The following is a 12,284-nucleotide window of genomic DNA, read 5'->3' on the forward strand; positions in this document are numbered from 1 at the left end:
TCCCAGGTTACTCCAGTCATGCAGTTGTGGGGCGTTATTCCCCTCTCGAGGGGAGCGAAGCCTCCGTCAAGCAGTGATAGTGAAACTCATAAAGTCCGAGCAGGGCTGCCTGAGCGACCGAAAGTGAATCGCCTCGGAGCTGCGGCAGACGAACGGAATGTGAAGCGGCTGCCAGTACCGCAGCCGAGCTGCCTGAGTCCTCGTTGCCCACCACCAGAGCCCACTTGTCTGTTGGGGCGAGCAAGGACCGCCTCGCAAGCATGGAGGCGGTGGGGCTGGTGGCGAGAACTACTGTTTTCTGTTGCCTTAGCTGCTCGATGGTGGCGACCAGGTCGTGAGTCACTCGGACATCCAAGTGGAACAGTCCACCCATACTTGTTCGTGCGCTGCGCATATTCACGGCGCTGAAACTGGTGGTTGTCATCAGTACAGTTGGAACACCGAAGGAAAATGCCGTCCGGCATATGACTCCGACGTTATCCGCAGATCGCACATCGTCCAACACCAGGACAGGGCACTCGTAGCTCTCGAGAGGTCTCGGTGGTACGTCGAAGAGAGCCCCAATGGCCTGATCCTTGTTGCACTTGGCACCGAGAATCTCTTCAAAGAGTTCTCGCGAGACAACGTAAACCGGAATGTCCCCAACGTTCCAGGCACCCAGATCTTCAAGGTGACTGTGTTGCTAAATCCCACGTGCCCACTCGTCTATTGTCAGAACAGAAACGGCCTGATACTGGCCGAGGAAGGCTCGCTTAACAACGTTGAACGACATAGCAGCGACGAAGTTCTGTCCAGAATCCAACATTCGTTTGTTCTGCTGCGAAAACTCGTAGTGGTCTCGACACCCCTTCATGCTGTAGAAGACGACACGTGGATCGGACGAGGAGACAATTGATTCGACGTGCATGGGAGTACCACTGTAAATGAGTTTTTTGCATGAACTACGAGTTCCCTGCTCGGCGATCCTTCTTCTTGCCAGCTTTGTGGTACTGCTTGATCACGCCACCCGACTCCGTCTTCGACTGGGCCACGAACTCCTGGTCCTCATGCATGTACCTTGCGAAATGTTTGTGGTTCTCGGCCTGTTTTCGGTCGTGTGACGCCCGGTCCAGTGCCTTTACTTCGGACAGGAACGCCCGGTCCTTTCGGAGCTGCCGACTCGCAGCACGGCGCTCACGAGTGACTGTTTTGGTCATGTTGTCCTTGCTTGTGCGTAGGGTACCCTTTGCCGCCCATGCAGCGTGTTTAGATGTCACCATCAGGAAGCTGGGCTGGAGCAGCTTCACTCCTGCAGGCGCCTTCTGATGCAACGACAGGAAGGAGACCGGGTTAGCACCCTCGACCTTCAGCCACGCTCGAATGGGCTCCAGACAGGCGCTAGCTGTACAGGCGCAGAGCTCGGTCAAGAGGCCGCCTAGAGACTCGAAGATCGCCTGTCTCTCCAGTGTCCGGTCCACTAGGAACTGTTTCACATTCACTGTTGCCTTCGAGGGAGTGAAGGTCCTCGGTGGTTCGGACGAACCCCAAAAGAGTTCCAGAAAACTCAGCAGCAGGTCAACGTAGCGAGCTGAGGGGGATGTCTGGATGGCAGCACACAGCAGCACTGGCAGGCCCGGACAGTAGAGCGGGCCCTGAGCACAATACTCATACAGGGTAAACATTAGTCGTTCTGCAACTGGGATATGTGCAGCGTCCAATGGAGGTGGTAATGAGGCAGTGCTCGCCATCTGCCGCATGCCTGAAAGGTCTGCCACTGCGTACTCCAGCAAAGAGCAAGCGGCGTTGTGGCTGGCGGACCCTTTGGGGAAAATGAGGAGACACAATCTGCACAGGGCTACGAGGTCGTCGTCGTGAAGAGGCCAGAGAGGAGCGAAATCCTTTGTAGGCACCCAGAAACCATCAGTCATGTCGATTTTAGCATCGAGGCTGCCAATGTCCTTGGCAGCTAAACACAACAGGTGGAACACCTCCGAACCCACTACATCGTGCCATCGAGGTAATAGGAGGAACAAGGCTTCCTCCACCCGCTCCGTGGACGCAATGTTATGCCGCATGCACTGGAGATAAAGGTATACCAGCTGCCGACCTTTGGTCGCGGAGTCTGGGACATCCAGCAAGGTCAAGCTGAGGGGACTGCCCACATCTGCGTCGCAGGGTGAAGGGTGGGGGGTGGGGTCTTCGCATGCGGCTTCGCTGCCGGAATTCTCGCTCTCATCTTGTGGGGGATCCTCCGGATGGGCCGGTTCCATCTCACCATCTGTGTTGAGATCGGGGTTATCGGCAGGGTCATCTGATTCTTCGGACTCGTCGTCTGTCGCAGCGTCAATGTCGTCGTTCACCTCCTCGTCCGCCGAGTCGGTGTCACTGCCCTCCATAAGATCTTGCCGAGCCAGCTCGAGAATTTCTACCCGCTCTTGCTCTTTCTCCTCCAACTCCTCAGCAGTTCTCAGTCTATCACTCGCCACGACAGTTCTCTCAAGTCCTACTGTTCGAGCCAAAGTATTGTAGTTGTACCGATCCATCTCTGCCTCCTTCGTTTTGTGAACCCCTGTGGGGTGCACCTTTAGGAACCTGGAGAACTCCCCAAAGTCCTCGTCCAGCTCGTTTCTCAGGGAGCGCTGCTCCTCCCTCTCCTTTTCATGTTGGAGCCGGTGCTGTCGAGTCTTAGATATGATTTCCTTGAAGATTTCGTGACGTGATTTCTTCGTGAACTGGAGGTCATGAGTAGTCTCGGCCTCCATGGCACCGTCGTCCTCGGGGCCCGACTCCAATTCGGCCAGATCCTCGTTTGCCAGCGTGTCCACCGGCACACCACCGATGGTCAGCGTCATATCCTCTTCCCCCAGTGAAAAGCTACCGTAACGAATTGCCCGTCACCTCACTCGTTTTTCTTCTGCCTTTTATTCCGCCGTTCCAACAGTCTGACTCTGTCGTGGTCGTCAGGTAAGCGACGGTCAGTAAAGGTGTTGCTTTTGACAGAACTTCGAAGCTCAGAGAGCAATGTACGTTTCCGTTGCGTCTCCTGTACTGAATCGCGTGGATTCTTCTTCCGCCGGGAGACCCGCGTCAGCACCACTGCCTTGGGTTGCTTCTGCAGGAACTGACTGAATGAGTTGCGCTCGCTCCTCGCGGGTTGTTTCAGGCTGACCGATTTCTTTCGGGCCATTCCCCCCCTAATTTCGCAATTCTTCGTCTATGGCCGCTACATTGCTTACCGAAATCGATCCTCTGGATCCGCAGTTCTCTGGTCTGGTGCAGGAGGAGGATGTCAACAACAAGGAGGAGCTGGAGCGGATGCTGTCGCTGATTCAGCTGAAGCCCTTCGGAAGTTTGAGCCGCGTTCCTTGGATTGAGTTCCTTTCCGTGACCTGCCCTGAAAGAGTTGGGACTGAGGATGCTTGGTTGGACAAATTCCAACGTGAAGGTTTTTACAAGCAAATGGGACACCGAAGTGCAGTTATAGGCCTGTCGAGATTGGACCAGCTATCAGTTCCCTGGGTGAAACCAGCCGACTTTCATGCGGAGATGTTGAAGACGGAGAAGCACATGGAGAAGGTGGACCTCCTTCAAAAGAAGGATGAATTGAAGCGCAAACAGGCCGCCAAACGCCGCAACGACAAGAAGGCCAAGAAGGTGCAGAAGCAGGCCTCTCACGAGCGACGCATGAAGCGTGACTCTGTGAAGAAAGCGAACTTGGCGGCCATCGCCAAGTGGAAGACTGCTCGCGAGAAACAAGCTGCACAAGGCCACACTCAAAAATAATGTTATGTAGTCAAAGTCTCAAATTCCACATCAGACACCTCGAGTCTCAAATTCCACTATGCCTTATGAATTACGGGTGAGCTCGCGAGCCGCGTATGACAGATAACTGTGTGTGAGGGCCGCAATCTAGTCGCGCGGGATTCCAACGCGCTCTCGGACCCTTACGTCAAGGTTAACTTACGTGATATGGTTTTTCGGACTAAAGTTGCCCGGCAATCGTTGAACCCAAGATGGAAAACAGCTGGCATCTTTCCATACAACCCATTGTCGACGGCAAACTTGGTGCACTTCCTAGTTAGGGACTTTGATGGGGCGGGCCAGCGGTCTCAGAAGATGGGTAAGATCGTGCTCAAGTGCGACGGAATGACGCCTGCGTCCGGCAGAGTTGAGGAATGGTTTCCTGTCGGTGAGGTATGGTTCCATTGTCGACAGCCCATGGCAAAGGCGAGCTGCTTCTGAGAGTCGAGGTATGCGAGACCAAAGACGAAGTCAAGGAGGAGCATGGTAAGTGAAGAGGCCCACTCTACATCAGACGCCTCAAGCAGCAGCGATGATGAGCCTGAAGTAAACTTAACTCGTGACGAGCGGGCCCTGTGGATTGAGGTACAGAAGATGACCAGCAACCAAAGCAAGCGGGAAGTGATTATGGCCGTCGCCACCGAATTCCCACATGCGCCGCTGGCTGACGTCCGTAAGTGCCTCGAGCACGCACTGTGGAACGTTGACGAGGCTCAGGCCCACTTGTTGGAACGCGAGATGGCATCAATGTCGCAGTCAAAAGCGGCTAAGGGCCTGTTCAACAGTTGTGTTTTGGGAGTGTTCGATGTGTCGACGGTGGGTATCCCAGACGACCCGACCAAGAGCAAAGCAGTGAACCTCCAGGATCTGGTGAGGCAGAGTCCTTTCGATGATCCAGCGGGACCAGATAATGAAGAGCGGCATACCCGCCAAGAACCTGGCTGCGGTTGGCGGACCTGTCAGGCCAACTGGCCGACGCAAGGCTCTCTGCGTAGGTATTGACTACACGAGTGAGGCGGCGTGGGGAGAGCCCCTGAAAGGTGAGGCTCCTGGTACTGGCAGATGCAGGCTGCGTCGCAGACGCCGAACGATTCAAGCGACTTCTGGTCAGCGGTTTCGGGTTCAACGACGACGTGAAACACCTGGTTCTGATGACAGACAAGCCAGGAAGTCGTAACTGGCCCACGAAGCAAAACATGATACGTGCAATGCGATGGTTGGTGCAGGGAGCCGAACCTGGAGACTGCCTTTTCTTTTCGTTCTCCGGGCACGGCGTACGAACTCGAGACAAATCAGGCGATGAACGTGATGGGAAGGATGAAGCTATCTGTCCCCTCGACGGAAAACAGAAGGGTGTCGGCGTCATCGTCGACGACCATCTGCACAGTTTGCTTGTCGCGCCGTTGCCTGCTGGTGTGAAGCTCACAGTCATACTGGACTGTTGTCACAGTGGAGGTGGCCTGGATCTGTCGTACACTTGGAACGCGGAGGAGGGTCAATGGAAGAAATCCAAAAGTGCGAAGCGAGCGGCTGCGGATGTGCAGCTGATAAGTGGATGCTCGGCAACTGAGAAGAGTGCGGACGTGCTGGTTCGCTTCTACAAGGGCCCGGCCACACCGATCACCACTACTGGAGGAGCACTGTCGCTGTCGCTGGTCTCGGCTTTGGCATCTGTGCCCCACGGCACACATACCTACACATCTCTGTTAGCGCAGCTCACCAAGGCTATCCACCGCAAGGGATATAAGCAAAACCCCACTCTAAGCAGCAGCCAGCCCTTCGGAATGCATCGAAAGTTTCACCTAACGAAGGACATTCTCACGAACCAGAATAAGTACGTGCCGTCGTCTAAGCAGCCACCCCGGCCCTTGGGGCTAGGGCAGCCATCCCGGCCCTTGGGGCTAGGGCAGCCATCCCAGCCCTTGGGGCTAGGGCAGCCATCCCGGCCCTTGGGGCTAGGGCTGCCACAAGGAAATCGTCGCAGGTATTGAGTTCGTTTGCTAATTTCTTCTTTCTATGAGTGTTGTGGAAGAGAGTGACTGGGAAGGTGTAACAGCCTATCTCGTTGGCGTGATGCACTCTGTCGGCGTCGACGCTACGCTAAAAGTGCCTAAGTGGAGGAGGTATGGCAGTCTGAGCTGCGGGGTCATTCGTGAGTCGAAAAGAGACCCAGTAAGCCGTGCCAAGTCCGTTTTAGCTCGTTTACCCACTCTTGAGTGCTCCTCACAAGGTGAGAGACGCGAGATAGACGTCAGGGTGAGTGCCAGAGGCGACATCAACTTTTACTTGCCCTCTGACTTGGACCTGATGGCTCGTGACCCGGCAACGGTGCAGAAGCGTAGCCGCGTGTTCATCGCGCCAACTGAGGAATCAGTACCGCTGAACGCAGTACCAGTCCGAGTAATTGGCCTTGTACGATCAGTGTGGAAAGAGAAGCTAGGCGCTCCGCGACAACCTGGGCTGGTAACTGGTGCTCTTGGTGCCTTCGAGCTGGCAAGCGACCTCACTGCAGATTACATCCACGGGCTCAACGAATTCTCTCATATGTGGATTCTGTTCCTGTTCCACCAAGACGAGCCGACGTCGAAGCCTCTGGTCAAGCCTCCGAAGGCGCCTTCGAAATTGGGGGCACTTGCGTGCCGGACGCCGCACAGACCTTCCCAAATCGGCCTCAGTCCCGTGCGGATCGAAAGAGTAATTGGACGAGTGGTGGTGGTGAGTGGACTCGACCTCGTCGACGGCACACCTGTTGTGGACATCAAACCGTATCATCCAATGGATCGCGTAACCAGCGAAGTCCCTGCATGGGCTAGCGAGTCGGCGATGGCCCCCATTATGCCCGTGAAGTGGACGGATACGGCTCGACGTGAACTGGCGATCAAAGTCCTCGGCTACGACCTTGAGGGCCCTCTCGAGGAGGTCGAAACTGCTGCCGACAACGAACTTCAGACCCGTCGTCCCAACCGCTTTGGGGGGCGCTGCCCTTTTGAATTTTACGAATCGCGAGCGGGTTTCATGGATACTGTTAGCGCTACGTTGTCACATGATCCCCGAAGCCCGTCTTTGAAGACCGAGACCGGTGAGTGCCCACTAAAGCGACGACGCAGACCGCCCTATCACGTCAGTAATTGACAGTCTTGAAGTCCGTGCTCGGGTGCTGCAGGGTGTATGGGTGATCGAAGGCGCATCCTAGCCATCACTGGCGCTATCGTTCCAGTCGCTAACGTGGCAGCTTTCACAACCTTCCCCATCGTTTGTAATGCCTGGATTGAGCCTTTCCATAACAAAACGGTTCAAACCATCTTCCCAGTCGTCGTTGATCATAGTGGCAACTCGATCGCTCACGGCCTTCATCTCACCTGACAGAGCTCCCGTGAGGAGGGTTCGCAGCGAACGAGTTATGGAGGGTATGTAAATTTCGCGGGCTCGACGTGCTTCCAGTTCCGCTTCCGACAGAAGAACGCCCTGAGATGCCGCCTTTAACTCCTCAAATGCAGCTCGAACACACCACCTCAGCGCCTCCTTGTTTGGCTTGTCTAGATTGTCGATACTACTCTTGCTGAGAGAGTTGTAGGCCACTGCAGTTTCGACTCGGCAGATTATCACTATACTAGACCACTTCTCACTGGGAACCTGTAGTGAAACGGGCGACCATGCACAGAGATCATGTCCCAGCGGGCTATCCGCGTCGCCAGCGACGTGCCTCACGCCAATCAACGGGCTGAGGGACTTCACAACGTGTTTGCAGTGCTTGTAGAGCGCGCACGATCCCCTGTGTTCAGGTAGCATCACTGACCCTCTGGCCACTCGCAGGATGCCGACCGCCTGCGCCTCTGTTGAGGGGTCGTGGAGCAGGAGCGCCTGCACACTGATTTGGGCTTTGCCCACCACGGTGCTGGAGCAGAGGACGCCAGACCACGGCGTGGACAAGGGCGCCGGCACTCCATCCACCTCCAGTGAGATGCTGACTGAGCGTTCGAGCTGCGCCGCGAGGCTGAGCAGCTGCTGCGGTCGGCCCCTGTCGGATTCCATAAGAACCACCGCCACCTCTGTGCTCCAGGGCCATTGCGACAGTGTGCATTGCGCTCTTTGGACCTCCGTGATCTGGATCGTTTGCGTGTCTGTTTGCAGACACAACAACCAGACGTCGGATGGGGTTACGCGGCACCGAACGGTCATAGACCCAAATCCGCACCTCAAACTGCAGAGGAGAACGGTTTTCAAACCAATTCCGAAGCAGCCATTCACATCTGGAAGGTTTCTGTGCTGGTTCCCCAAGACACTCACTCCTTGGTCGTTGCGAAAGTCGTTGTCAGCGTCTCAAGGCTCTCCACACTTATTCCGACGCCAGAGTCGGCCACCGAAAGACAGATTCCGGCCGGAGACGTGTCTAGTGACACTCTCACGCTGCAAGCGGCTTCTGACACTCTGCAGGCATCCAAAGCGTTGTCCAGCAGCTCCTTGGTTGCCATGAACAGCGCCGTCGCCTGCGAAAATCCTGTGAGTTCGATATGTGAGAACAGGAATCCAAGCGACGAGGCCATTGAAATCGTGTCACACGTCAATAAATGAAAAGAGGATCGAAAGAGGAATCAGCATTGGAAGCAATCATGATTCAAGGAATTCGCGAACGTTGTAAAAAGACCACCTTTCGTATGATTAGTCATCGAATTGTGATTTTGTTTCGCGAATTCCATGTTACTCCCTCCTGGTGTCTCCACTAATCAGAGTTCCGTCAGAACTCCGCCTCGCAAACGACCCCCCAGAAGCGATTCCTTGCTGAAGTCACAGGCTGCTCGAGCGTCGAGCTCGAAAACAAGTTCAGCTATTCCGCCTGGCGTGTCCAGAAAGCAGAGCTTTGGACCGCCACCAGGTGTATCTTTCAAACGAGGACCGAGTGGGATCCGTGGGCGCAGCATGATTACCTCAGACAGTAGCGAGTACACCACCAGCAGCTTCACAGAGGTGAGCCGTTCCACTTCTCAGGTTGAGCGCAGCGCGCTGCCCCAGACAATTGAGAGCCGTATCCAGCGGCTAGTCGGACGGTGGAACAGTCCAAAGCCTATGGTGGAGGCTAAGCTGGAGGAACCGCCGCCGACTAAACCTGAGTCATCCAAATCTAGGTTGTCCAAATCTAGGTTGTCCAAATCGAGGCTGCCCAAACGGCCCCCCAAACCTAAACGTAAGCCACCAAAGCAGAAGGCGCCTCCTTTGCCTGTCGAGCCCGTTGAGCCGCCTCCGAGAGCTCCTAAGGGCGCTGCCAAGTCCACGGACACATTGTTATTTGACAAGGACGTTGTCGAAATCTTGAGGAAATACTCAGGTGGGACTAAGGAGCCTGAGTCTAAGCCTAAGCCTGAGCCCAAGCTGGAGGAGGTCGTTGACGAGGAATCTGAATCGCTGCTGGATGTCCAATTACCAACAAATCCACAACGAAGACATGGAATTCGAGGCAAAGTGATGCGTAACGGATACAACCTGCAGTGCCAACGGCATCTGGGCCTGTTCCAGTGCCCCAGTCGAAAAGGGGCCGTATCTACGCACCGACTACCCAGCGGCCTCAGCGTCGCGCTGGCGGCTCCCCCATTACAAACTGGTACAGTGTATTACGAGTATGTGCGAGACATTCTGCCCTTGCGGAAGCTCATTCACGAGCGTGTGAGGCCCACAGCGGTGTCATGGCATTCATAGAATTGCGCGAACCTGCTTGTCCTTCTGCTTCTCACGTTCTTCAAAAAATGCCTGTGTATTCAAGATTTCTCTCCCACATCTCCACTGTTGCATGTCCGACGCATCCATAGCTCAGGCGCCTCCCGTGATTCAACCCACACAGGAGACCCCATAGTATTGTATCCCGCCTCGAGCAAAAGGCACTCGCCCTCCGTAGCCAAGGAGTACTGCTTCCCTTGGTACTGGCCTGAGCAAGCGATGGCCCCTCGAGGGACCACCTGCCGAACGGCGTCAAATACTGCGTCGCTGTCGTCTCTACCGCAGTTGCAGAGCGCGCTTATTGCTCTGTTGCTGTCGGATTTAAGCCGCTTCAACAGGTAGCAGTGGTCATGGCTGGTGGCGGCGGCCAGGCAGAGAAAAGGAAGAAAGTTCATCACTATTACTCCGAATTAACACGTCATCGCAGTTCTATGGTGACGTCCCCATACACAGGCAAAAGCGAGCCTCTCGCGGCGCCAATGGCTGATTCTGACTGGCAATGGTGCTCAGGTTCAATAGTATCCTCCGCAGGCAGCAGCCAGACCCGCAGAATGTCGTCGACTTTCATGAGTGCCAGCTTCAGTCTGCCAGAAAGTTGTACGTCAGCAACGTGGGAGTCTTGGGAGAGATTCTGTCTGTCCTCAGGGGAGATGAATACGCGCAGTGCATGAAAGCAAGGATACGACGCAGGCCCAACGATCATGATAGTGAAAATTGAATACACTAGGGTGGCGCTTACGATGGCGCTGCCTCCTGATCCTCCGAAATCGTGGCGGGCATGCATAGCTAACGCAAATGCACACGATCCTCTGAGACCAGAGATTATCAAAGCGGATTGGACTTCAGACGTGATGGGGTTGTGCTCGCGAACCAGCCTGTTAACCAACAGAGTAGTCACCCAAACCGAGACAACCCTAGCAAATGACACGACCACAATAGTGGAGACGACAAGCCGGACTGACAGCATCGACTGCCTCAGACTGAACTCGCCTAGACCTAGGAAAACGAAGGCAGCTGACTCAGCGAAGAGAGATGCAGAGGCAGATACAGCTGGATGAGCGACGGACAGGTGAGCCTACCACTGGCTGATTCCTGAACGGTGCTGGATAGCAGCGGCACGGTATATTGGGCCATCACGACGGCACAGAAGAGAATGGAGACGATTCCAGAATTTCCCAGGCCGTCAGACAACAAGTAGGAGATCCAGGGAAAGAGCAGCAGCAACGAAAACTCCAGACTTGCTCTCTCATCTCTGGCATAGACTGTGTAGCGAGCCAGCGCCGTCGAAGTCAGTCCCACCACCACTCCAATCAGCACGGAAGATGCCACCACGGTCACGAACCTGACAACGAGGCCGAGAAACGTGGCGCCTTCCTCAGTGTACGCAATGGTCCGGTAGAGCACGATGGAGAGCGCGTCGTTCATCAGCGACTCACCGCTGACGAGGGTTTCAAGCAGAGGAAGAACTGGGTTGTTCTTGAAGAGACTGATCACGGAGACAGGGTCGGTTGCTGATATTAACGCACCGAAGGCGAATGCCTCACGAACTGACCACGCCCCCCCGAGCAGGTGCACCACGCCGGCGCAGTACATCATGGCCCCCACGACAAGGAAGGACAAGAAGGTCGACAACAGAGCGAACCACAGAACAGTGCCGAAATTATCGAAGAACTCCTTGGCCTTCTGCCCTTTTAGACTGAAGCCGCTGTCGAAGATGATGGGTGGAAGTATGGTCATGAAGAACACGTCCTCGTTGAGGGCCAGGATCCGCTGGAGCAGCGTTTTATCCTCGGGTCCTTTGTTCGATGATGACACCTTGAGACCGATGCCGATCAGCAAACCACAGAGGGTAGCTATGAAGGGAATCTGTGTGAGGGGCCATTCAGACTCACGGTGACGAACTGAAGTCGCAGGTGTCGACAGCACATGCCGACGAACCAGGACAGCATTATCACTGCCACCAACACCAGTAGACCGGTGGAGATAAGCTGTTCTTTTGCGCCGCTCGTGAAACTGTCCAGCTCTGGTGCGTCGGGCGCATCAAAATCTGTTTTGAGTGTGTCGTCCTTCAGGTGGCTGACAGGCAACATCTTCTTGTCGTCCGAATCTAGGTGCAGTAGGTGTCCACTTGCTTCTTGCTGATGCGCCAGGCCATCGACAATACTGCTGTCCTCCGTTGCGGGAACGGCGTCACACACAAAGAGGCAGCTCAGCAGCCACCATCGCATTTTATTGCGCTAAAACCAGATCAACCAGTACCTAAGCGGACGTTTCTATACAACCACCACGGGATAGGGCAACGCTCATCGTTCACAATATACAAATGCAAAAAACACTAATCAATAATGCGTCTATGAGTACATTTCGGTAACGACCTCATGTGCTGACTCGCGACAAGGATAATCGGGACTGTCAAGGACCACGTCATCGTCGGTGTTGTCGCGTCCAGTGAAAAGACCCTTCATGTAGGCGGTGACGGCGCCCGCTACCAGTGTCGTTCCTCCGGCCGCAGATCCGACAGCGATGCCGATGACGGAGGAGCCGTTGTCGTCGTCGTCTGGATGGAGCTCTCCAGCAGTTGTCGAGGATTCCATATCAGTCGCAGACGTTTGAGGGCCTGCCGTGGGCGAAGTGGGGGTAGTCGGATAAATAGGGGGAAGCACCGTTGACCCCTCAGGCACCACCGTCATTTCTGTGGACCTCTGCTTCGTCGTAGAGGTGATAGCTGTCGTGATCGTTAGTTCTGGGGTAGTTGTTGTTACGATCGTGATCGTTAGTTCTGGGGTAGTTGTCGT

At 55.2% G+C, this 12,284-nt stretch overlaps 10 protein-coding genes across 19 annotated transcripts; 4 read left to right on the forward strand and 6 right to left on the reverse strand.

Moving 5' to 3' along the window:
• Positions 1-34: 34 nt before the first annotated feature.
• On the reverse strand, positions 35-2,831 carry KVP17_004741 (uncharacterized protein; the record flags this gene model as incomplete). 3 transcript variants are annotated; one of them, XM_068523201.1, is made up of 3 exons in its annotated part: positions 35-674; positions 702-917; positions 946-2,831. In XM_068523201.1, the coding sequence occupies 3 exons, from the start codon at positions 2,829-2,831 to the stop codon at positions 35-37; spliced, it is 2,742 nt and encodes a 913-aa protein (XP_068379599.1). The 3 variants fall into 3 exon arrangements, with proteins under 3 accessions (XP_068379599.1, XP_068379598.1, XP_068379600.1); XM_068523200.1 differs by lacking the exon at positions 946-2,831 and having other exon boundaries at positions 35-663; positions 694-853; XM_068523202.1 differs by lacking the exons at positions 35-674; positions 702-917 and having other exon boundaries at positions 942-2,831.
• Positions 2,832-2,878: 47 nt separating this feature from the next.
• KVP17_004739 (uncharacterized protein) lies at positions 2,879-3,166 on the reverse strand (the record flags this gene model as incomplete). Its single annotated transcript, XM_068523198.1, has 1 exon — positions 2,879-3,166. The coding sequence occupies one exon, from the start codon at positions 3,164-3,166 to the stop codon at positions 2,879-2,881; it is 288 nt and encodes a 95-aa protein (XP_068379596.1).
• A 29-nt stretch (positions 3,167-3,195) lies between these two features.
• On the forward strand, positions 3,196-3,762 carry KVP17_004736 (uncharacterized protein; the record flags this gene model as incomplete). Its single annotated transcript, XM_068523192.1, has 1 exon — positions 3,196-3,762. One exon carries the CDS (start codon positions 3,196-3,198, stop codon positions 3,760-3,762), a length of 567 nt encoding a protein of 188 aa, XP_068379593.1.
• Positions 3,763-3,820: 58 nt separating this feature from the next.
• KVP17_004732 (uncharacterized protein) lies at positions 3,821-5,771 on the forward strand (the record flags this gene model as incomplete). Of its 3 annotated transcripts, XM_068523185.1 has the most annotated exons (6): positions 3,821-3,838; positions 3,865-4,168; positions 4,195-4,266; positions 4,295-4,650; positions 4,679-4,820; positions 4,849-5,771. In XM_068523185.1, the coding sequence occupies 6 exons, from the start codon at positions 3,821-3,823 to the stop codon at positions 5,769-5,771; spliced, it is 1,815 nt and encodes a 604-aa protein (XP_068379586.1). The 3 variants fall into 3 exon arrangements, with proteins under 3 accessions (XP_068379586.1, XP_068379585.1, XP_068379587.1); XM_068523184.1 differs by lacking the exons at positions 3,821-3,838; positions 3,865-4,168; positions 4,849-5,771 and having other exon boundaries at positions 4,264-4,782; XM_068523186.1 differs by lacking the exons at positions 3,821-3,838; positions 3,865-4,168; positions 4,195-4,266; positions 4,295-4,650; positions 4,679-4,820 and having other exon boundaries at positions 4,989-5,771.
• Positions 5,772-5,796: 25 nt separating this feature from the next.
• Positions 5,797-6,912, forward strand: KVP17_004738 (uncharacterized protein; the record flags this gene model as incomplete). The annotated part of the gene is made up of 1 exon (XM_068523197.1): positions 5,797-6,912. The coding sequence occupies one exon, from the start codon at positions 5,797-5,799 to the stop codon at positions 6,910-6,912; it is 1,116 nt and encodes a 371-aa protein (XP_068379595.1).
• Positions 6,913-6,969: 57 nt separating this feature from the next.
• KVP17_004731 (uncharacterized protein) lies at positions 6,970-8,324 on the reverse strand (the record flags this gene model as incomplete). 3 transcript variants are annotated; one of them, XM_068523181.1, is made up of 2 exons in its annotated part: positions 6,970-8,041; positions 8,068-8,324. In XM_068523181.1, the coding sequence occupies 2 exons, from the start codon at positions 8,322-8,324 to the stop codon at positions 6,970-6,972; spliced, it is 1,329 nt and encodes a 442-aa protein (XP_068379582.1). The 3 variants fall into 3 exon arrangements, with proteins under 3 accessions (XP_068379582.1, XP_068379583.1, XP_068379584.1); XM_068523182.1 differs by lacking the exon at positions 8,068-8,324 and having other exon boundaries at positions 6,970-7,959; XM_068523183.1 differs by lacking the exon at positions 6,970-8,041 and having other exon boundaries at positions 8,064-8,324.
• A 151-nt stretch (positions 8,325-8,475) lies between these two features.
• KVP17_004734 (uncharacterized protein) lies at positions 8,476-9,471 on the forward strand (the record flags this gene model as incomplete). 2 transcript variants are annotated; one of them, XM_068523189.1, is made up of 1 exon in its annotated part: positions 8,476-9,471. In XM_068523189.1, one exon carries the CDS (start codon positions 8,476-8,478, stop codon positions 9,469-9,471), a length of 996 nt encoding a protein of 331 aa, XP_068379590.1. The 2 variants fall into 2 exon arrangements, with proteins under 2 accessions (XP_068379590.1, XP_068379589.1); XM_068523188.1 differs by having other exon boundaries at positions 8,698-9,471.
• A 59-nt stretch (positions 9,472-9,530) lies between these two features.
• On the reverse strand, positions 9,531-9,884 carry KVP17_004733 (uncharacterized protein; the record flags this gene model as incomplete). The annotated part of the gene is made up of 1 exon (XM_068523187.1): positions 9,531-9,884. One exon carries the CDS (start codon positions 9,882-9,884, stop codon positions 9,531-9,533), a length of 354 nt encoding a protein of 117 aa, XP_068379588.1.
• A 23-nt stretch (positions 9,885-9,907) lies between these two features.
• KVP17_004729 (uncharacterized protein) lies at positions 9,908-11,717 on the reverse strand (the record flags this gene model as incomplete). Of its 3 annotated transcripts, XM_068523177.1 has the most annotated exons (3): positions 9,908-10,539; positions 10,569-11,355; positions 11,382-11,717. In XM_068523177.1, the coding sequence occupies 3 exons, from the start codon at positions 11,715-11,717 to the stop codon at positions 9,908-9,910; spliced, it is 1,755 nt and encodes a 584-aa protein (XP_068379578.1). The 3 variants fall into 3 exon arrangements, with proteins under 3 accessions (XP_068379578.1, XP_068379576.1, XP_068379577.1); XM_068523175.1 differs by lacking the exon at positions 11,382-11,717 and having other exon boundaries at positions 10,569-11,226; XM_068523176.1 differs by lacking the exon at positions 9,908-10,539 and having other exon boundaries at positions 11,343-11,717.
• A 123-nt stretch (positions 11,718-11,840) lies between these two features.
• Positions 11,841-12,179, reverse strand: KVP17_004737 (uncharacterized protein; the record flags this gene model as incomplete). The annotated part of the gene is made up of 1 exon (XM_068523193.1): positions 11,841-12,179. The coding sequence occupies one exon, from the start codon at positions 12,177-12,179 to the stop codon at positions 11,841-11,843; it is 339 nt and encodes a 112-aa protein (XP_068379594.1).
• Between the last annotated feature and the right edge of the window lie 105 nt (positions 12,180-12,284).

The sequence above is a fragment of a genome (assembly GCF_019968985.1).
Source record: "MAG: Porospora cf. gigantea B chromosome Unknown PgB_NODE_110_length_38334_cov_123.084, whole genome shotgun sequence".
In the NCBI taxonomy this organism is placed as follows: domain Eukaryota; phylum Apicomplexa; class Conoidasida; order Eugregarinorida; family Porosporidae; genus Porospora; species Porospora cf. gigantea B.